The following is a 23,700-nucleotide window of genomic DNA, read 5'->3' on the forward strand; positions in this document are numbered from 1 at the left end:
AGAATTTCCATATGTTGTGGACAAGTGCTTCAGTAAATAGCGATTTATAAGGATAGAAATAGGGTAGGCAATAGAGCTGGCAGCAATTTTAAGAAAGTGGGGGGGATTGTCAACAGAGGCTTTGAGTTTGTTCAATTGGGATTTGATAAAGGAAACAGGAACTCTAATAATCTAAGTCAAATTATACTGGATAACTGGATATAACATTACTGAGATTTTTTTTGTTCTCCAGTATGTAAAAGAAGGAAATATTATATTACTGTGTCATTGTTAGGTTGCCTGAGAAATTGCATTGCATTGATTTTACTTTTGCAAATATGTTCCTGTTTTTTCCTGTTTTCTTTTGTATGTTAAAGTTGGTTTTCTGATCAGTATTTTTTTTCATAAAAAGTAGTTTGGTGATAGTTTCCTTATGTGGTCTATTACACAGAAGTTCCATGTTATTCACCATTCTGGTTACCTTCCTTTGTTCTTGGGCTGTTGTGCAACCTTGCCAGCCCAGTACTGTCTCTAAAATTGCTCATATTATTCCAAATACACCAAATCAGGGCCCTGAAGGGTAATGGGATTATTATAACTGTCAACTACTCTTCTTCTCATAGATATGAAGCATAGAATTCTGCTGGCTTTATGCACAACCATACAACACTGTTCAGCAAAGTTTAACCTACAGGAATATTTAAACTGAACCTTTATCACAAAACAGAGGGCTGTTTACTAAGGAGGCTAACAAGAGAGTTGAATGAGTTGGACATACATTTCACATATGACTTTGTTACAATTCCCTTTACATACAACATTTGCTTGTCAGTCACAATTTCATGTCAGTTACAAATGCCCAGCTTAGTTACAAATAAAAGAAAAACTTACAGAATAATAGACTTACTTCATCATGTAAAACACTGTGTACTCCAATTCTTTACATATTTCTATGTTGCTCCTGGTAACTTGCAAGCAATAATAACATTTTTTTCAGAAGGCAATCAAGTAAAGGAAGCAATTCCTTAACACCGATACTGCATTCAAAATGCAGGTTTTATGGTAGTAACAGTACATAGGATAAAAGGTTACATTTTGTCAGTTGCCCTATGCCCATTTCCTCCATGTCTGATATTATCTTAGTACAGTGCACAGACAGCAGGGTGTTATTGCTTGCATTATGCAATGCTGTTAAAATATTCCTATCCCCTTCCTTGAGTGGGTTCTGTTTTATTTTTCTTTTAACTGCATTTTTACACATATTCTGATGAGTGGTTTGGCATAGTGTTCTTCTGAGGTGGCTGCTGCACAGTCTTCAATCCATTCTATTTATCACCTGAAAGGAAAGAAACATGGGATTACATTTAAAATAGTAATTCATATGTATATGAAGTTATATATATTATAAAAATACTTAATGAGTAATACATGTATATAACATATTTAATGTAAGTTCAGACCTCTACAAAACTAAAGTTAGGGAGTAAAGAAACCATTTGAGGAAAATAATTACAAACCTGAAGGAAACTTTCAAGGCAAAGGCAGTTAAATTTAAACATTGTTATCTAGTCACTTGCTCCAGTAAATAAAATCACTCACATATTTTATGAACTGCTCTATTAATTATGTCCTCAACAACCTGGTGTACTACAAGTGGGCTTTGACTTTGAAAATTATTACTGTTTAATATATTGCTATAAAATGAAAGTGAGAATGAGGTTCATTAGAAATCCAGAAACAGGAATGCCGCAGTGGTACAGTGGATAGCGTTGTCGCCTCACAGCAAGAGGCTCTCCGGTTCGATCTTCGGCTGGGGTGTCTTCTGTGTGGAGTCTGCATGTCCTCCCTGCGGTCGTGTAGGTTTCCTTCCACATCCCCAAAGATATGCTGCAAGTGGATTGGACACCCTAAAATTGGCCCTAGGTGTGAGTGCATGCGTATGTGTGCCTTCCGTGGAAGGTTGGGCATCGGGCTGGCAACTCGACACTGTAAAACTCCACTGCCAATCATGAGCGGAAAAGGTGATCCGCTGTGGCGACCCCTAACCGGGAAAAGCCAAAAGAGAGAGAGAGAGAGAGAGAGAAAGAGAGATAGAGAGAGAAATCCAGAAACATTTAAAGTATGTGGTACAGCCTGTATGCAAAGTACTAGAAAATAAGTTGTTTTGCATAATAACTCGTACTGTTGTTGCTCTGTTAATGAAGAAACAAACAACTCATATTACACACACATACATTTTTCTATATATATATATATATATATATATATATATATATATATATATATATACATACATATATATATATATATATATATATATATATATATATAAAAAATATATTTTTATACATATACATACACTTATATAGATAGAATGTAGTCATAGTATTTGAAATCATAATCACTGAGAAATAACTGGATATCAGTGACAAATGTAAACGGAATGATGGAGAACTGTACACATGGCCTTGTCTATAGGTATGCAGATTCTGTTTTTCCATTGTATATCAAGCTGGTAAGACCTCAGGTGGAATACTGGTTTCAGTTGGGAAGGCTGCATCTGGAGAGAAACATTATGATGATAGTGTAAAGACAGAATGCCACTGTGTTAAGTGAAGGAGAACATGGAGTATGAACTGGAAATTCACACACACACACACACACACACACACACACACACACACACACACACACACACACACACACACACACACACTCAAGAGAGAGAAAAACACCAAATGGGCCAGGGTGACGTGACAGAAAGAACTGAAGAATGACAGAAAATGATAAGGACTACATGGCAGTGTTTAGGAAGAATGTTTAAGATACACTTATCAGTTCACTGTGGAGTTATAGGACAGTGGTATGTAGATGATGTAAAATCCAATGTCATCTGGAACACATGCAAAATGAAAAGGAGAGATTCAGCTACACTGTACTGTCTACAGGACTCAGCTGAACTTGATGGGGCATATATCATTTTTCTCTGCTCATGTGCAATATTTTAGTCAGTTCACAAATACTTCAGCACAGAAAATATCTACCTTTAATTAGATATCAGAGTTTTATTTATTTTAATTTATTTAGTTTTGAGGAGACAAGTGGATTGGAACTTAAAAGCATTATTTGAGACCGGACCTAGTTATGTAAACATAACCATAATACATACAATAAATGATTAAAGACTATAAATAAGCAGACACAAATACAGAGAAAAATACACAAGCATTTAAATTACCATGACAGCAGTAGGAGAGAGAGACAGAGAGAGAAAGAGAACACTTTGGTATAAATATGTTTCCTGGAAAATTTAGAAGTAGTCAGAAGGAGAGGAACAGTATGGAAGGGCTTAGAGGGAGACAAAGTAATTACAGAACAGAGAACGTACACCTTTATAGTAATATCTACATTGGCATTAGAGAATGACAGTTAGTTATGAGTTAGAAGCATTACAGGTTTTGTGAACAAGGAGGAAGTCACACAGAATCGTGCAGATTGAAGGCTTATAGGCAAAGCAGAGGTCTCCCCATAAGAATCTATATAAGATTGAAAAGAGAGAGATAGAAAATTAGAGTATTCAGTACAGCTCATGGAACTCAAGCCCTGGATTTTCTTGATGATGCAACATTAGGGATCTTTCAAGTTGTTTCAAGCATCTAGAAATGTATATACCAAAGAAAGTATTAAAATCTCGTGCAGGCCTAATAAGTGGGGAGTACAGAGGGATAACAACATCCTTTAACCTCGAAGATAAACCTTCGGTAATTGATTGAAGTAGAATGATAACAACCATATCTAAAGGATAGTCAAAAGGAAGTTCATTGTCTACATAGGCACCTAGGTTCTCAACAACTATATCCATTTTTTAAACAACTTTATTGAGTTATCACTTGTGACATAGGCAAATTTACATTTATATAAGAGTAATCACACTGTAGTAACAAGTTCACATTAACAAGCATTATACTTCACATATATTGCTATATATCAAATAACCTAAGCAACATTACATAAATTATTCAATCCCTGCCTTTTTTTTAATCAAAAAATATCTTTATTAAACCATCACTTACAATGTAGGCAATCATACATTTATATAAATGAAAACAAACCACACCAACATAATCCTAGTTCAAGCATTTTCATCACAAACCATACTGACATACTCCCAGTCGTAAACATTATACATCACTTATAATCTACCCAATAATTTTCAGTCAAAACATTACATAGCTCATTTAACTCCTGCCTTCTTTTAAAACTCATTTCTCCCCTGTATGTATTGTTCCCACAATTCCCATTTTTTCCTATATAGTTTGCACCCACCCTTTTCTAAAGATCTCAGTTCCAGTTGTTTTATCTCTGTTACTATATTCACTATTTCTAATATAGTTGGTTTAGATTTTGATTTCCATCATCATCATCATCATCATCTTTTGGTTGTTCCCATTAGGGGTCGCCACAGCGGACCACCTGTTTCCATTTCTTCCTGTCCTCTGCATCTTGCTCTGTCACACCAACCACCTGCATGTCCTCTCTCACCACATCCACAAACTTTATCTTAGGCCTTCCTCTTTTCCTGGTAGCTTCATCCTTAGCATCTTTTTCCCAATATACTCAGCATCCCTCCTCAGCACATGTCCAAACCAACGTAATCTTGCCTCTCTGGCTTTGTCTCCAAACCTTCCAACCTGGGCTGACCCTCTAATATACTTATTCTTATTCCTGTCCACCCTCGTCACACCCAGTGCAAATCTTAACATCTTTAACTCTGCCACATCCAGCTCAAACTCCTGCCTTTTTGTCAATGCCACTGTCTCCAACCCATATAACATAGCTGGTCTCACTACCCTCTTGTAGACCTTCCCTTTCACTCTTACAAGTACTCGTCTGTCACAAATCACTCCTGACACTCTTCTCCACCCACTCCATCCTGCCTGTACTCTCTTCTTCACTTCTCTTCCACACTCACCGTTACTCTGAACTACTGACCCCAAGTATTTAAACTCATCCACCTTCGCCACCTCTACTCCTTGCATCCTCACCATTCCTCTATCCTCCCTCTCATTCACACACACATATTCTGTCTTAGTCCTGCTGACCTTCATTCCTCTTCTCTCTAGAGCATATCTCTATCTCTCCAGGGTCTCCTCCACCTGTTCCCTACTCTCACTACAGATCACAATGTCATCTGCAAACATCATAGTCCACGGGAACTCCTGTCTGATCTCGTCTGTCAACCTGTCCATCACCACTGCAAATAAGAAAGGGCTCAGAGCTGATCCTTGATGTAACCCCACCTCCACCTTAAACGCATCCTTCACTCCCACCGCAGACCTCACCGCTGTCACACTACCCTCGTACATATCCTGTACCATTCTTACATACTTCTCTGACACTCCTGACGTCCTCATATAATACCACAACTCCTCTTTAGGCATCCTGTCTGTCATATGCTTTCTCTAAGTCTACAAAAACACAATGCAACTCCTTCTGACATTCTCTGTACTTCTCCATCAACACTCTCAGAGCAAACATTTCATTTTTAGTGCTCTTTCCCGGCATGAAACCATACTGCTGATCACCAATCTTCACGTCCCTTCTTAACCTAGCTTCCACTACTCTTTCCCATAACTTCATGCTGTGACTGATCAGTTTAATCCCTCTGTAGTTACTACAGCTCTGCACATCACCCTTATTCTTAAAAATCGGTACCAAAACACTTTTTCTCCATTCCTCAGGCGTCCTCTCACTTTCCAAGATTTCATTAAACAATCTGGTTAAAAACTCCAATGCCATTTCACCTAAACACTTCCATGCTTCCACAGGTATGTCATCTGGGCCAAGAGCCTTTTCATTCTTCATTCTCTTCATAGCTATCCTTACTTCCTCCTTGCTAATCCATTGCACTTCATGATTCACTATCCCTACATCATCCAACCTTCTCTCCCTCTCATTCTCTTCATTCATCAACCCCTCAAAGTACTCTTTCCATCTCCTCAACACACTCTCCTCACTTGTGAGTTTGTTTCCCTCATTATCCTTTATCACCTTTACCTGTTGCACATCTTTCCTAGCTCAGTCCCTCTGTCTAGCCAATCAGTAACGGTCCTTTTCTCCCTCCTTAGTGTCCACCTTTCATACAACTCTTCATATGCCTTATCCTTAGCCATCGCCTCTCTCTTTGCCATGCACCTCATCACCTTATACTCCTGCCTACTTTCTTCATCTCTCGGACAATCCCACTTCTTCTTTGCCAACCTCTTTGTCTGAATACTCTCCTGTACTTCCTCATTCCACCACCATGTCTCCTTGTCGTCCTTCCTCTGTCCAGATATGATACCAAGCACCTTTCTAGCCATCTCCCTTACTAGCTCTGCTGTAGTTACCCAGCTATTTGCTAACTCTTCACTGCCACCCAGTGTCTGTCTTAACTCATCCCTGAACTCCACCTCACAATTACCCTTTTTCAGTTTCCACCATTTGATCCTTGGTGCTGCCCTCACACTCCTCCACCTCTTCTTGATCACCAACGTCATCCTAAAAACCACCATCCTATGCTGCCTAACTACACTTTCTCCGGTCACCACTTTACAGTCTCCAATCTCCTTCAAACTGGCCCTCCTACATAAGATAGAAACCACCTGTGTGCATCTTCCTCCACTCTTGTATGTCACTCTATGCTCCTCCCTCTTGTTAAAATATGTATTCACCACAGCCATGTCCATCCTTTTCGCAAAATCCACTACCATCTGACCTTCTGCATTCCTTTGTTTAACACCATGCCTACCCATCACTTCCTCATCTCCTCTGTTCCCTTCACCAACATGCCCATTGAAATCTGCTCCAATCACCACTCTCTCACCCTTGGGTACAGTCATCACCACTTCATCCAATTCACTCCAAAATTTTTCTTTCTCATCCATTGCAGACCCAACTTGTGGAGCATATGCACTAACAACATTCGTCATTACACCATCAATTTCCAGCTTCATAAACACCACCCTATCCGATACTCTTTTCACCTCCAAAACACTCTTAGCATACTGTTCCTTCAGAATAACTCCTACGCCATTTCTCCTCCCATCCACACCATGATAAAACAATTTGAACCCAACTCCGATACACCTAGCCTTAGTCCCCTTCCATCTGGTCTCTTGCACACACAATATACTAACTTTCCTTCTGTCCATCATATCAGCTAACTTTCTCCCTATACCAGTCATACTGCAAGCATTCAAAGTTCCGACCCTCACTACAACAGTCCTAGCCTTTCTCCTCTCTTCCTGCCTTTGGCCATGCCTTCTGCCTCTTCTCCTCCTTCGGCCAACAGTAGCCCAATTTCCGCCAGCATCCTGTTGGCTAACAGTACTGGTGGCGGTCGTTGTTAACCCGGGCCTCGACCGATCCGGTATGGAAATATTTACTGGTGTCTGCATGAAATGATTTGGTGAAGTTTTACGCCGGATGCCCTTCCTGATGCAACCCTCCCCATTTATCTGGGCTTGGGACCAGCACAAAGAAATGCACTGGCTTGTGCATCCCCAGTGGCTGGCTTTAGATTTTGATTTCCATTTTCTAGTAATTAATTTTTTGGCAGCCACCATAATTAGACACAGCAAGGCCTTAGCATATCTAGGTAATTCTGATTCTGTATCATAGCTCAAAAAAATTATCTCCTTAATCACACCAATCTCCCCACCCAAGATCCCCGACAGTGCATCCCATAGGGAATCCTTAGTCTGCCAACTCACCGCACTCCCAGAAAATATGTTCCCAATTACCTCTTCCTTCCCAGTCACACATCCAACATTTGCTATCTACTTGAAGAAAAATTCTCTGGAGGCTACTTGGGGTACAAAAATATCTATGCAAACATTTACAAACAAAAATCTTAAATATTCTAGATTTTGTTGCATATTTGTGATACATACATATACCTTCCTGTTGTTTTTTTGTGAATTGTTTATCCAGTCTCTCATCCCAATTCTTTCTAACCTTCTCTGATTGATTCTTATAGTTATCATGAAATATTTTATATGGCGTACAAATTATTCCTTTTTAATGGCAGCTTCTGTTCTACATTCTACTAAAAACTCTACCAGTGCTGGTCTTTCTTTTAGGACCCCCCCCCCATTTCTTTCTCTTTGCCTATACTCTGATATCAATCTCTGATATGGAAGGAAATCTCTACCCTGCAGTCCAAATAAATTATTGGCATCCTCCCATTCTATCCATTTTGAGAGTACTGCTATTTATGTGGTAGACTCAGGATGCTCATGTTTATTAGAGAACATGATACTACACTTTTTTGTACTTTGTTTTAAATAACAGCCCTTTTACCATTGTTTCTAGGTACCAGTCCTTCTTGCAGGATCTGGGATTCCTCTGGAGAGCAAATGATACCTCCAAATCTGCAATTATCAACAAACTTTATCAGCCAAAGCTCCTAGATGTCAGCTTTGAGTTTAGAGAAAAACTCCCTAACAGGAGAAGCCTCAATACTGAGTTCTGGGGACCCCACTAGCAATGGTCCTTTAAGAAGAATGTCTGCCAATAATCCTAAATTGTTGCACTCTGTCTGTGAACCCATTTGCTATCCATTTAGATTACACAGGAAGATGCATTTAGTTTAATTAGCTTTTCTATAATGCCTGAGTGTGAAATGGTGTCAAAGATGTTAGTCAGGATGAGGTTTGCTGTGTCTACCTATTCAATCTCATCCAATACCTCTGTGACTTTTCAAACAAGTCTGTTGGATTCAACAGACATGATCAACCTTCACAAACTCAAACTGGTTGGTGTCAACAGACTGAAGGTTACCAATATCTATGTTTATGAGTCCATAACTGTGTGTTCCATTAACTTACAAATAAGACTGGTAAGGCTTTTTGGTCTACAGTTGACAGAACCAGTGGTGCAGTCATGCTTAAGAAGAGGGATGATCACAGCTGTTCTCCATACCTCAGGCATTCAGTAACTGCTTTTATGACTTGCTTCGATGTAATCTTTGTGGAGGTGAAGACCTAATATTACGTGGCTGAGATGGAGGGGGGCTGCAGGAAAAGTTAAAATTAAATTTGCTTGCTAATACTGGGCTATGTCTCCCTGGAGCTGAGTGGATGCTTTTATGCATTATCAACTCAGTGCAATGTTGTGTACTGTTGTTAAGGTTTCAGAGAATTAAAAAGGATTTATTTATTTCTACTTATTTATTTATTGCTTTTGTTTATCGAGAAAATCCACTGGGCACAGGTCCCACTTTCAGCAGAAGCCTGGGGAGAAATACTCCATTTTACAGAGTGAGCAGAAGGCAGTTATACAAGATTTGCATAATAAATGTACATAATATAGAATAGTAATGATATGACAGTTAATCAAGACAAGACTAAGTAAAATATTAGTTAATATTGAACTTATAAAAGTCTACTTATTTTCAAATGGAATTAGCTATAATTAAAAATTAAGTAGGAGTCATTGGATGAAGATGGTTACAAATTATGGAGTATTGAGGAGGTCCAGGTAACAGAAGTGTCTATGGGAGATAGAGATAGTAGTAGAGAGGGATAGGGGATATTCAGATAGTTAGAAATTGTGAGGAAGTAGTTTTATTATGGCCATTGAAATAAAAGAGCAGTGACAGTTAGTAAGGGGCTGGAGTAGGGGAGAAGGTGATTATCCAGGAACATCACATGCACAGAGCAGTAACTAAGTAGGTAGGGCATTAGTTGAGATTTAAATGATTTTAGGGGGTGTTTCTGTCTTTTTTAATTTCTCCAAATCTTTTGGGTTTTAATACCATGATGGGAATGGACCCCATTCCTAAGTCAAAGTATGATTAAAGTTCATGAAATTAGTATTGTTTCACTCTTTGATTTCAGCCAAAAGTGCTCTTCGCAGCACCCGCAATCTGCCCAGTAATGACTTCTGCAATTCATATGGGGTTACATGGATTGGTAACATATCTAAATACGTAGAGTAATCCAACTGATAGGAAGAATAAACAGAACAGGGTTGGTCCAAATCACTCGAAGCCAGTTCAGTCACAAAAACCACTTTATTGTGTAAATCACCAAGGTTGAGCGCTTTCATCTGCTGAAATGCAGATTTCTTCAGAACCATTAACAAGGCATAAGATCGAACTTAAATACTTATTTTTGGCGCCAAACTCTAAATTAATTAATTAAGGTCTTAAAACGTCCATGTTCTAAAGACCGAACTCTGTTAAAATACTATAGTACAAAAATATAATACAAGAATATAATGCAGGCTTACTGGGCTACTTGACTAATACATAAGTATATTCTAAAAGAGTATCATATGCATCATATTCATTTATATAAAATACTTAAAACTACATAAAAAATACAAAAGAGGTGTATACATGATAGTACATAATAGTGCAAGAAATATTATACACTATTTGTTCACATTAGATAAAGACATGATGGGTTTATCTTATAAATTAATGCATTATAAAACTGAGGCATACTGTTTAGTTAGAATTACTAGTCAGTGTTGTTGTGAACTGATCCAATAATTTAGCTAGATCTAAATCTACCCTCTATTAACAAAAACTACATGGGGCAAGGATTTTAATTATGTACATACTGAGACATAATACAGATCTCAGTTCAAAGCTAACAAGGGTTTTATACTAATGAAGTCATTGATCCCTGGTTTGGTGGTGGCATCAGTACAAATTTGCCATCTACTTTCCTTCCAAGCCAGGTATGTCTTCCAATTCCCCCCCTTGTCCTTAATGTTTACCTGATCTATAATAGAAAACCTGAAAGTGTGGTCTGTACCTTGGTCAGAGATATGTCTGTATAATGCGTTTTTCGTGTCTTGTTTGCTTATCTTGTACATATGTTCGTATATCCGTGTCTTGATCTTCCTTTCCGTTTTCCCTATGTAATATGCCGGACACTTTATGCATTTGGCAATGTACACTAAACGCTGTGAATTGCAATTACCTGGAATACAAGTTATCTTAGTATGCATGATGTTCTCTAGTCCGATGGTAAGTGTGGTGTTGATAAACTTGCATTGATTACATCTTCCACATTTGCTAGTTCCTTTAGTATTTCTAGCTCTCTCACTCTTCATTCCACTTTCCAGCATATTTTTTATGTTATTTCCAGTTTTATACACAGTACATATCTCTGTTCCAACTATGTTCCCCAGGGTGCCCGCAGAGATGATAATACTCCAATACTTCTTCAAAATGTCCGTAATCAAGTTGGCAAAGGGATTAAATCTGATCACACATACCATCTTGTTTGAATTCAAACTTGATTTATTCAGTATTGGTATAGGGCTACCCAAAAGTGGTTTGTATTTTAATCCCCATTGTGCTTTAACATAAGTGGTAATATTGTCCACTAATTTTTTAGGATATCCTCTATCGATAAAAAGTTGAGAGATGAGGACAAGTTCACTATTCATGTCTTCAACAGTAGATGACATTCTGGCTGCTCTGATGCACTGGCCCTTCACAATATTTTTGAAGATGTGTCGTGGATGACAACTAGTGAAATGAATATAGTCGTTTGAAAAGGTGGGCTTCCTGTATAATCTGGATATAAATCCGGTACCTGTGTTGCCTATCCAGGTGTCCAAATATGATATACCCTTATTGTCATGATGGTACGTAAATCTCAGAAAATCAGTGGTGTTGTTGAGATGTTCCACAAAGGTGGGTATCATGTCTGTTGGTCCTGTCCAAATAATAAACACATCATCCAAAAATCTGGTGTACAACCGGATGTGTCTGTAAAATTCACAAGTAAATAAATGGACATTTTCCCACTCCAACATTACCAAATTGGCAAAAATGGGGGCGCAGGAAGCTCCCATTGCCACCCCTCGAGATTGTCTGAATAGTTCGCCCTGATGTTCAATATAATTATGTTCCAGCACCAAGCTCATCATATCCGTAATAAGATTCACTCTATCCCCACTACATCCTAAATACTTGCATAGACTACTGTGAAAATAGTCTAGTCCTGTGTTCACCGGGATGCTGGAAAAAAGATCTTGCACGTCGATTGTTAAAAACGTCAGATTTTCATCCCACATGTCACTGGTAACTTTACTCAAAAAGTCCCATGAATCCTTGACCAAGTGATCCACCTTGCTGTAAATAGATTTGGTCCACTGATCAATGATGGTGCCTATCTTGAATGTCTTGGACTTGGATCCTGATATGATAGGTCTAAGTGGTGGCTTGGTCAGGTTTTTGTGTATCTTGGGGATTCCAACAATACGTGCCAAAATCGGGTGTTCAGTTTTCACAAATTCATATATTTCACTGGTTATACGATCATCAATAAAGTACTCTTCTAAGGTGTTGTCAATACGTCTGTAACCGATGTTAATCTGGTTTAGAGTTACCTTCTCATAATGACCTGAATCGTACAAAATACTATGTATTTCTTTGTGATACTGGGTATTATAGAAAATCACTACCCCTCCACCTTTGTCTGGTTTCATGATTCTGATCTGTTTGTTTCTAATTAGGTCATTCAAACATGTCCTTTCCTCTGTGGTGAGGTTATCAAAGAAACCATTCTCAGCATTATTGTTATACCTGATCTCTTGATGTAATTTGTAGATATCATGACAAACCATATTCTCATATATGTTGACCAGTGGGTTCGCCATAGGAATATATGTACTTTTTTCTTTAAGACGTGGTGTTGGGTCTGTTCTGATGTCTTGGTAGTGTTGTCTTTAAATTGTAAAGCCAGGTTTACCCTTCTACAAAAAAATTTTATTTCCTTTATAACATCAAATAGATTAGACTTAACCGTTGGTATGAACTTCATACCTTTACTGAACAGTGTGATAAAATCTTTAGTAACTGGGGTATCTGTATAATTATATACTTTGAACCCTTGATGGCTGATTATACACGGAACTTTGTTAAGGCCTGACTCCGGATAAGCACCAACTACTGGCTTATTTAGGGATGGTCCCAACTTGATTGTCTCCTTGTCAGAAATGGTACCATTGTCTGTGTTGGTACTGTCCTCTGTAATAGTGTTAACATGGGTATCTAATATCTTCTTTGTTGTTTCTTTTGTGCTGGAAAGTACCGCCCCCCTTGAAAATTCTCTTCCTCATATCTCCGCACATGTCTTTTGTTGCCTCTAGAATGAATCACTTCAAATTGACCATCATCTTCTCCTCTATTGTATTTGGGCCAGACATAAGCTCTATCATTTCTATATAGATCCATGTCCCTGTCTAATTTGTGCATCTTCCTTTCATACGCTTTTTTTACTTTTACTGTAGCCTGGCTGAACTGACTGGAGTAACAGTCATACCATCTATCAAACAATGCATCCTTGATAATACATTCATTCAAGTTAAACACTTCATCTAATAATGCCTTAGCCTTATTTTCATTGTGTTTAATGATGTTGCATATATGTGTACCCAAATTCATCAAACATAAGATTAAAATCTGATATGATAGTACTATCTATCTTTATCCCTAGTGGGAGTTTGAAGAACCTAAGTCCTTTAGGCACTATTTTCAATGCTAAACATTTCTCAAAATATGCAATGTCTATCTTAACACATTTGAGTTGTATCAGTTTCCTACCTAATGAATGAATACGAGATTTTATGTCATCCTTTGTATTGTTGTTATTATACATATTAAAATGAGCTCTGTCATATTTATCATTAAACCAATCCCTTGATTCATGCTTATTCATAAAGTCATATTGGTCAGATACAAAATCATTAAACATGTTAGACACTCCTGTGTCCTTAGTTCTGTCAATATAAGATTTTTTAGGACTAGATAATAAATCCTTTTTTACAGTACCTTTGTTGTTGTGAGATGTTTTGTTCACAACAGTGGAATATGTCCTGAAATACTCATTCCGCTTCTTGGGACGTGCACCCAATTTATCATTGTCAATCTGCAAATTCACCATACTGAGGTCGAAGGTAAAATCCTCCTCGAGTGATATGTTAGCTGGATTAGCTACCATATCAATATGTTTGTTGCTATCTCCCACTCTAGCGTCTCCCTGGCCGTTAGGGATGTCGCTAGTGAAACTGTAGTCAGCTGCTTCATCTACAATTATAAAATTTGCTCTTACTGTGTTATCGGCGCCATCCACATTCCGCTCCATGACATTCTCAGTGAAAGCTTGTTTGTTTGTATGAGCGGTGCTACCGCTCTGAATGAAGGCACATTCAGATAAAACATGCTTAGTTGTACGAGCGGAATCTCCGTTCTCCATAACGGCTGCTGTGAGTCTGTTAACCATTTCCAAAAGCTTGTTAACGTCACCTTTCAGTGACGTTACTTCCTCACGTAGTGCCTTATACTCATCCGGCTTCCATAAAGTGCTAGGGGAACCCTCTTCTGCCATAGCACGACAGGTAACTGTAAACAAGTAGAGTGGTTTTTGTGACTGAACTGGCTTCGAGTGATTTGGACCAACCCTGTTCTGTTTATTCTTCCTAACATATCTAAATACGACTGCAGATTTTTTTTATATGACCTGCTGCTCCTACTACTATTGGAACTGTCTGGTTATCTTTCTTCCACATTGCTCTCATTTCTGCCTTCAAATTCTGATATTTTATGACTTTTTGTCTCTCTCTGCGTAAAACACTGTAGTCACTGGGTGCGGCGATTTCAATGATCAATACTACTTTTGTCTTCTTTTCATGGACCACTATATCTGGTTTTCTAGCATCTATCTTTTGAACTACTGGTAATAGGTGATACCATGTGATGTAGACTTCATATTTTTCTATGATGCTTTGCGGCTCATGCTTCCAGTGTTTTTCAGCCACTTCAGTACCATAATGTTTGCACAATCCCCAGTGCAACAGTCTTGCCACATTAATATGCCTTTCAGTATATAGTCCTTCTGCCATTAGTATGTCATAACCAGCAAAGAGGTGTATGACTGTTTCCAGTTCTGTTTTACAAAACGTGCCTGTTTCTCCCACATGTTCAATGGACTTTGTAAACCAGTGGGTACGTAGCCCACTATCATGGACTGCCAATATTAACCTTTCCTCTCTTGGTTTGAATTTGCCTCTCCTTAACAATTCTATTACTTTAAGAAAGCATATTATTTAAGAATAGACTGATAAATGCCTGCATTTTTTCAAAGAATCTGTGATACAGCACTACTGGGCATTCCAAGTGAATGCTATATGACAAACAAAGTTATTTCCTCATTGATTGGCTGTTTCAGCACACATATTAGTTATCTCAGCCAATTGAAATAAATCATGTACTGCCCTATACTTTTAGTGAATGTTGTGTTATAGGTAGGGTCACTTCCATTGGACTGATGTGTAACCAATAACAACAGAATTTATGTGGAGTTTTGATAGGTAGATTGTGTTTGTATTTGTCTGATAGGGTAAGATTATACACTGTTTTATGATAGGTTATTGATGCTAGCTAATGTTATTACATATGCAGTCAATTTATGGATGTTTTTGATTGGTTACTTTTTGATTGTTTTAACAACATAATGACAACTTTTGCTATTGGTTTTAATGGTCTGATGAAACAACTTTGCATTGTGAAAGTGCTTACCTCTGTTTTGAGCATTTTTTATTAAAGTTTTCCATTCCATCGCACAATGGTATTGGATGTTATTGGAATCTCTAAGTTTTGTTATTTATATTTTCACACTTCCTCAGATGCTTCTTTTTCCAAACAGATCAAAGTTTCTTGATCTATATACTGTTTATCACAAATCTGTTGTATTAATGAACATAAATTTTTATTTGAAGCTTCTGACAGTTTTTCTTGTGCAAGTATTTTTCTTTTCTCTAATTTCTCTCTTAATCATTTTGTACATCTTATGTCAGGAAATTCCGGGCTTTTTGCATAATAGTAACACTATATAATTTCTTTCTTATGTGTTTCTGTCTTTTAATTTCTCCACATTTTTTTGTTTTTAATACCATGATGGGAATGGACCACATTCCTAAGTCAAAGCACGATTAAAGTTCATGAAATTAGTATTGTTTCAGTCTTTGATGTCAGACAAAAGTGCTCTTCGCAGCACCCGCAATGTGCCCAGTAACGACTCCTTCTGCAATTCGTATGGGGTTATATGCATTGGTAACATATCTAAATACGATTGTAGATTCTTCTTTATAAGACCTGTTGCTGCTACTACTATTGGAACTGTCTTGAGTATTTTTCTTCCACATTGTTCTATTTTCTGCCTGCAAATTCAGATATTTTATGACTTTGTGTCTCTCTGTACACAAGATACTGTAATCACTGGGTGTGGAGATTTCAATTATCAATGCTACTTTTGTCTTCTTTTCATGGATCACTATATCCGGTTTTCGAGCATCTATCTTTTGAACTGTTGGTAATGGGTGATCCCATGTGATATAAACTTCATCATTTTCTATGATGCTTTGTGGATCATGTTCCATTGTTTTTCAGCCACTTCAGTACCATAATGTTTGCACAATCCTCAGTGCAACAGTTTTGCTACATTATTATGCCTGTCAGTATATAGTCCTCCTGCCATTAGTATATCACAACCAGCAACGAGGTGTGTGACTGTTTCCAATTCTGTTTACAAAACCTGCTTTTATCAGTTTCTCCCACATGTTCGATGGACTTTGTAAACCAGCGTGTACGTAGCCCATTGTCTTGGGCCGCCAGTATTAACCTTTCATCTCTTTGTTTGAATTCGCCTCTCCTTAACCATTCCTGCATTTGATCCTGATCAACATTAGATTCTATTTATGCATTTTCCACATTTCTTGCCTTGTCATCTGGTCTTCTGTCATACAGCTGGTGGGATGGAATTCCAGAATTTAGCAATATGGTGGGACAGCAGAATTGTCAAGTTTGGGTACATGTAAACAAGTATTTGACCGATGAACGTAGTGGCCTGGAAGAGTTATAGATTTTATGAGGTTGGAGATGGAGGGACATTTGTTAAGTTTATACATGATATTAAGGATTTTAGGAAGTTATGAGTAGGTTAGATAATGTGGGAATTCCCTTAGGGTGGTACAGTGGTGGGTCCTGTTTAGAAGGTCAGTGGTGAATTGTGTTATTTTAGTAGCACTGCTCAAGCTTCTTTAGCAAAGTGACATGGATATTGTTAGATGGATGCAGAATACATTAGAGTAGGTAAGAGGAGAGAAGAGGCAATGTGTTTTCTTGTAGTACCTGAGAGGAAGGGTTTGGCTCTATAGAGAGAATGTAGTTTTTGGTGTACTTTTTTCACTATATTTTGTGTGTGTGTGTGTGTGTGTGTGTGTGTGTGTGTGTGTGTGTGTGTGTGTGCGTGTGTGTGTGTGCGTCTGTGTGTGTGTGTGTGCGTGAAATTTTAGGTTCTCATCTACAAAGATGCCTAGTAATTTAGTATGTATGACAAGTTAAATTTGTGTTTTGCTGGATGAGGGAATTGAAAATGAGGTTTTGTTGATTGTATGATATTTGGCAGTAAATCGGATTAGTCTGGATTTATTTGGGTTTAGGTCTAGATGAACAGATATCAGCCAGGTTTCTACAGAGGAAAAGGACTCCCAGGTAAAGTCTTGTAGTTTGCTGATGTTTCTTGTAATACAGTAACTGTGAAGTCAACTGCATACGGTATAGGTCATTGATGAAGATGCGAAAGAAAATGTGTCCCAAGACTGACCCTTGTGGTACACCAACTAGGATGGGAAAAAAAGATGAGACATCACTGTGCCATCTAACTGCTTGAGTGCTACTTTGCAGTTAGCTATGGAACCGTAATATAGCAGTGGTGTCAAAACCTAGGTTACAGAGTTTGTGAAAGAGAATGGAGTGAGAGACTGGGTCAAGGGCCTTGGATAAGGGGGTTTCTGTCATTCCTATTTGTGTTTACAGTATTGGTGAAACTAAGTAAAGTGGTAGGGGTACTGCATTGCAAGTAGAAGCCAGCTGAAATGAGCAGAGGAGGTTATTTTTTGTGTAAGAGTTGGGACTAGATACATTTTTAAAGTATTTTTGATAGGAAAGGAAAAGGATGGTAATGGGCCTGCAGTTTCAGAGTTCAGATGAATGCCCTCTTTTGTGGCAGGAAAGAGTGTGGCATTTTTTTTCCAGAGGGTAGGGACTTGTGCCTTACTGATAGAGTGATTTATTAGAATTGAGACAGAGTAGTCTATTGCTTCAGCAGCCATTTTATGGTATTCGGCAAGTAGGTTGTCAGGAGCTAAGGCAAGGGTTTCAATTTTACTAATATCTTTTTATGTAAGTGGTGGGGACTGGCTGGAAGGAGAGATTATGAAGAGGGACAGTAGGTGTTGATGTCTGGGTGTTAGGGGAATTTTGGAGTAGTGATGAGACTGACTGAATGAAATGGGAGTTGAACACATCGGTAAAGTTGGTAGAGATGCTGTTAGTGTTACGTACAGGACGGAGATGGTTAAGTAGCGCAGCCAGGACTGAGCAGCTGGGTTACAGAGGATAGGAATGTTTTGGGATTTTTATAGTTTTTATGTTGACAGTTAATAAAGTATGATTTCTGTCTAGATTAGTTAAATTTTTGGTTTGGTTTCAGGAGTTGTGCGAATTTTTGGAGATTCGTTACTGTTTTATTGAACAGCCATGTATTAAAAGCTGTATCTCTAAGTCTCATAAGGTACTTTGTATTTTGAGACAACCAGGGGGCAGGTTTGGCCCTATTTCACTTTTTTCTGTGCAAGTTTATTGAGGATGTTCAAGAAAGTAGAATTAGAAAGACTAGTAGACAGTATTTTAGAGTACTCCAGCTATACAGTTTTAGATAGGAGATAAAGGAGTCTGAGTTGAAATGTGTGAGGTTACCTGCTATGTTGAAATGTGGCAGCTTTTGAATATCAGTTTGCTTTCCTATTAAACAGGTAGGGATATGATCATTTAGGGTATCTGTAATGATACCTGAGGTAAAGAATTTATGAGGCATACAGGTAAGAATCCAGTTAATTAATGTTCCCTTAGCACTGTTTTTCTTATATCGGTCGGGAGTGATGATTGTCTGTAAGTGACCATAGAGAGTTATTGATTGGTTAGGCGAGTCACAGGAGAGAGAAAGCCAGTAAATATTAAAATCACCCAGTAATAATTTTTCATGTGAGATGTTGGATGAGACACAGCAGAGGTCTTCTGCAATAGCAAGGTTATTACCAGGTGATAAATAGGCACCTTGTTGTGCCTTTCGGCTTTTCCCGATTAGGGGTCGCCACAGCGGAACTCCTGTCCGCTAATGATTGGCAGTGGATTTTTACATGCCGATTTGCCAGCCCTGATGCACAACCTTCAACAAAGGCATGCCCATTCATGCATGTCTCCACACAGAAGACGCTCTTGCTGAGAATCGAACAGGACAACGTCTTACTGTGAGGCGACAAGGCTACCACAGCACCACCACCGCATGGGCAATTTCTTGTTCTGGTTGAGTCTGAGGCTAGATATGAGAATTTTTGCCTTTCCATATTGTGGAAGATTTAGTGGTGAAGGGTATGCTGCAGACAATTTTTGTATACTATTGCAGCTCTGCTGGCCCTTTTATATTCTCAGTCTGCTCTTAGTATATTATAGTTTGGGGGTAGAATTTCATTATCTTTTGTTTCTTTTTTCAGCCGTTTTTTCAGTTAGTACTATGTCTGGTGCAAGTAGGTTAAGCCAGGAATGAAACTGTGGCATTTTATTGTAGATGCTTCTAATGTTTACATGTGCAATGTTAAGGGAAGATCAAGTAGAGTTATGTTGTACTGGAGTGGTGCAGTTTGTGGGGGTTGTGGAGCTAAAGGTGTGTGTGGGGGTCTACTTCAGAAGACTGAAAAACCAAAAGACTGAATTCCAAAAGACTGAAAATTCAAAATACTGAATGATGGAATTTGCCCCTTCTCCACTGTTGTGTGATCTTGGAGTTGGTATATATAGTTAGGCTTTAGCCGAAATCGGTACAACCTTGCTGGTGTACTGATGTATTGCTGATTTTTTGCAATAAATTTTATTCAGAATATGCACAGGAGTTGGGTCCTGGCTTTGCTTTTTTTGGCTGGATATATAGTTAGGTTCCCTATTAGAAGACCAAAGACTCATCCTTTCGAATGCACCTTGGTCGAACTCAAAAGCCTGAAACGGCAAAATAATGAAGCGGCTTTTAAGCGAATTTTAGTTTGGGGGCGACATGTTCCACTGAGTTTTAGTTTGGATGAAATATGTTACACCAAGTTTCAGTTTGGGGGAGATATGTTGGTTGTAGGCTAAGCATTTAATTTTAATTTTGTTTTTTAATTTTAGCTTATATGTTATGGGGTTGTATAAGTGTATTTTGTAAGCGTAGGTTGTATTGAGAGTTAGGGTTGCCCTGGACAGAAGTGTCAATTTTCAGTTCATACTTAGCCTTGTTTAATTTGATTTTGTCTTTAAGTTCTTTGCTTAACTGCTTCAATTTAGTTTTGGAGCATGGGTTTTCATTCTTAAGACGGCGTATTTTTTTGTTTGGTGCCATTATAGGGGTTTGTTCTTAAACTTAGCATTGTATTTATATCAGACCTGACAGGCATCTCAATGCAGGTATTGAAATGAAACGATAAACTATTACAAAATGCAGCAATGTTGGCTACTGGATGTTCAAGGCAAGGGAGGGTTCTTAAACTGCCTCTGGTCATCAGCTAGGAGCAGTAAGTTTGCTTTTACCAAAATCCCTAAAAGACAGATGGGATTTTATGCATTCTGATATGGGTCTTAATAGAGAATTTTACTGTCTGGTGGCCAGGTGTTACCAGTGAATGGCATTTCAGAGTAACATCGACACCCCACCACTGCTAGCAGAAATCCCCCAGTCAAAGAATTAAACAAGTGTTAGGCATTGAATCCACGTATGGTGGGTACATTGTCACTACACTAGAACTGCACTTCAGTGATGATGTGGATGTCAGTATTTTCCAAGTCTGGTATAGCTTTTACAATGGGAAAGTTTATTGAAAAGTTTCAATAATATGACTATTTCAGTCTTTGGGGTCTGTCCTTTTGATCTTCCACTTCTTCCTTTAACATTTGCACCTCCAACTCCAGAGGAACATTTTGGTCATTCTGATCCCCACTCCATGACTGTAGTTGCTCAGTGGATATAGCATATAAAGTTCATCACTGCCACTACTTCTGTATTCCTCCTGTTTAAAAGAATTATAACACTAGGCAGTGTATCTTTAATCTTTTTAAATCCAACCAATAATTCCTTCCATGTCACAGTTCCAACAGATTCTGACCCTTTTACATCTACATTGTCAGGAACATCAGCCACAATCCTGTCCTTGTTCACTGCCACACTGACAGCAACCATATCCACTCTCCTAGGAGAAATCAGTTGTTTTCCCATGTCTTCATAGATCATTTAATAAGTTTTGTCACAGGGATAAACTCATCAAAACAATGCCATTTCTTTTCTGAATGGCCAATGCCATCTTTTAAACCATATTTCAAGGAAGCAAAAAGGAATGCATCCACTTGTACTATCATCAGAAATTTGGAAGTCCTTTTTGTGGTAGTATTTGATCACAGCACTTTGTTAAATAAGAATATGCTGAAATTTAATGACTTAGCAGCCCTGGGTGAAATACACAATTCAGAATTCCTACCACATAACACTCACAACTTTTTCCCACAGCTCCATCCTCCTCTGTGCATTAATTAATGCCCAAAGCATCTGTAATAACCTAGACCAAATAAATAACTTTCTTAAAACCCACTTCGTTGTCATCACAGGTGTGAACAGTCTCATATAAAAACACCTCAACCCAACTATCATTGCTCAAGCAAACACCTCCTCTGCCACTGAACTAGACTGTTTCCTTCAAAAAATTCCCTCATGGAAAAATAGTCACCTTCTAACAGCTATTACTTACATTCTCCTCCAATATCTCTTAACAAATTTAAATCCTCCATTCTTACTGTCACTCCAGCTACTCAGAAGTATAAAAACATCATTACTTTACGTCATTTTAACCTAAACTACCTAGGTCCTCTGAGAAATTATATAACTGAATTCCTAGCCAAGATCAATCTTACGCAGTTAGTCAATGACACTACCCTTCAAAATCTCTTAATCAACAATCATTCATTCATGAATCTTCCAATCACTAATAGCCCTAATATTACTTCCAAAATATCTATTCTTCTACCCTCATTCATTGACATCTCCCTGATAACCTTCCAAATTATCCATTTACCAAAACTGACCCCAAACTAATTATCTTCATACCCATATCCACCACAATACTGAAAAACTCAAGAACCACCTAGCAACTATCAACTGTTCTCCCATTACCAACTTACAGAACCCACAACTCAGCTGCCTTAGCTCTTACACATACCCTCTTTTAACTTCAGACAAATTCTTTTTTCTCACATAGCACTTTTCTGGATGCAACAGAAAAAACATAGCTAATCACTGAATTGAATTGAAATTTCTGTTCAAATTTAAAGACAGTACATGATCTTTGTGGAGATAAAACCCTCACCAGAAAATTGTATTGTCTGTACTTCTCAGGATAACCTAGCTACTCAAACCATGCACGGGCACAAAACCAAGTATTTCAAACAAAAACAACTGTCACCACTAGGCAAACTGCTGTGAAGTAAATCTCAAAGGCTGAGAGGGGCAGTAAATCTTCTCACAGGCTGGATGGAAATCCACAGATCCTATCTCCTCCCCTATCACCATCCAGACCTCTTAGGGCTAACTTTTAACCTCTGACTTTCTTAAGGAATTCAGCCACAATCCTTAGTACCACAATCTTTACCTCTCCCTCAACTCACCCAGCTAACACCTTTTTATCCCCCTTTCTATTTTAAGAAGAACCCTCACAAAGACCTTGAGCCCCTGCTCGAAAACATATCCTTGGATGTACCACCTGGTGTACATAATGTGCTCCCCGGTTCCCCTCATTTTGCAAAGACTTCCTTACCACACCTCTTCACCACGTTTATAGCCTCTGTTTAATTCAAAACACAATATCAGATGTGTAAAATTGCTCTTGTCAAACCTCTTCTCAAACAGCCTCAACCAAAGAATGCATTCTACTTCCATCTTATCTCCATCCTCCTTACACTGCAGAAAATACATAAAAAACTAATCTACAACCAAATGTCCACTTACATCCAAAAGTACCATCTCCTCACTCATTGACAACATTGACTCTGGGCTAGTCGAAGCAGACTGACAACATTATGGTCCATTATAATCCTTCTTAATATGGATAAAGGAAATATTTCGGAAGCACCCTTCACAGAACTTACCAAAGTTTTTGTCTTACTGACCACCTCCTCCCCCTTCATTCCCTCTGCTGGAGTTGGCTCCAACACTGTCACCTGGTTCCAAGATTTCTTAATCTTAACAAATAGATATTTCATAGTTGAAATCATGTCATGCATATCACCTCCCACACCTCTTACAAAAGCAGTGCTCCAGGGCTCTATACTCACCTCACTGTTGTTTTCAATCTTTATCAACAAACCATCCTTCAACCTACAACTTCCTATCACTCATTGGGCTGATGACATGTTTATCCTTCATTCCAGTCTCCCACATTTAACTCTTCATACTAAGCTTTGATCTGACCTCCACTCCCTTAATTCTTGTCCAAACATCATATACTACTTCTAAACCCTTCAAAAAAACAAACAAACAAAAAAAAACATATATCTGGAACCTCACAAAAGCTGAAAGCAAC

At 38.3% G+C, this 23,700-nt stretch overlaps 1 protein-coding gene across 1 annotated transcript in view; it reads right to left on the reverse strand.

Moving 5' to 3' along the window:
- Positions 1-769: 769 nt before the first annotated feature.
- The window catches only part of LOC122797608 (major histocompatibility complex class I-related gene protein-like), a 529,522-nt gene continuing 506,591 nt past the window's right edge, over positions 770-23,700 (reverse strand). Inside the window, exon 5 of the mRNA XM_044066170.1 lies at positions 770-1,315. Coding sequence (XP_043922105.1) covers positions 1,305-1,315 — 11 coding nt within the window. The 3' untranslated portion in view covers positions 770-1,304. The remainder of the gene's footprint in view (positions 1,316-23,700) is intronic.

This window comes from Protopterus annectens, chromosome 1.part0 (genome assembly GCF_019279795.1).
Source record: "Protopterus annectens isolate FY-2018-M chromosome 1.part0, PAN1.0, whole genome shotgun sequence".
NCBI classification, from domain to species: Eukaryota; Metazoa; Chordata; order Ceratodontiformes; family Protopteridae; genus Protopterus; species Protopterus annectens.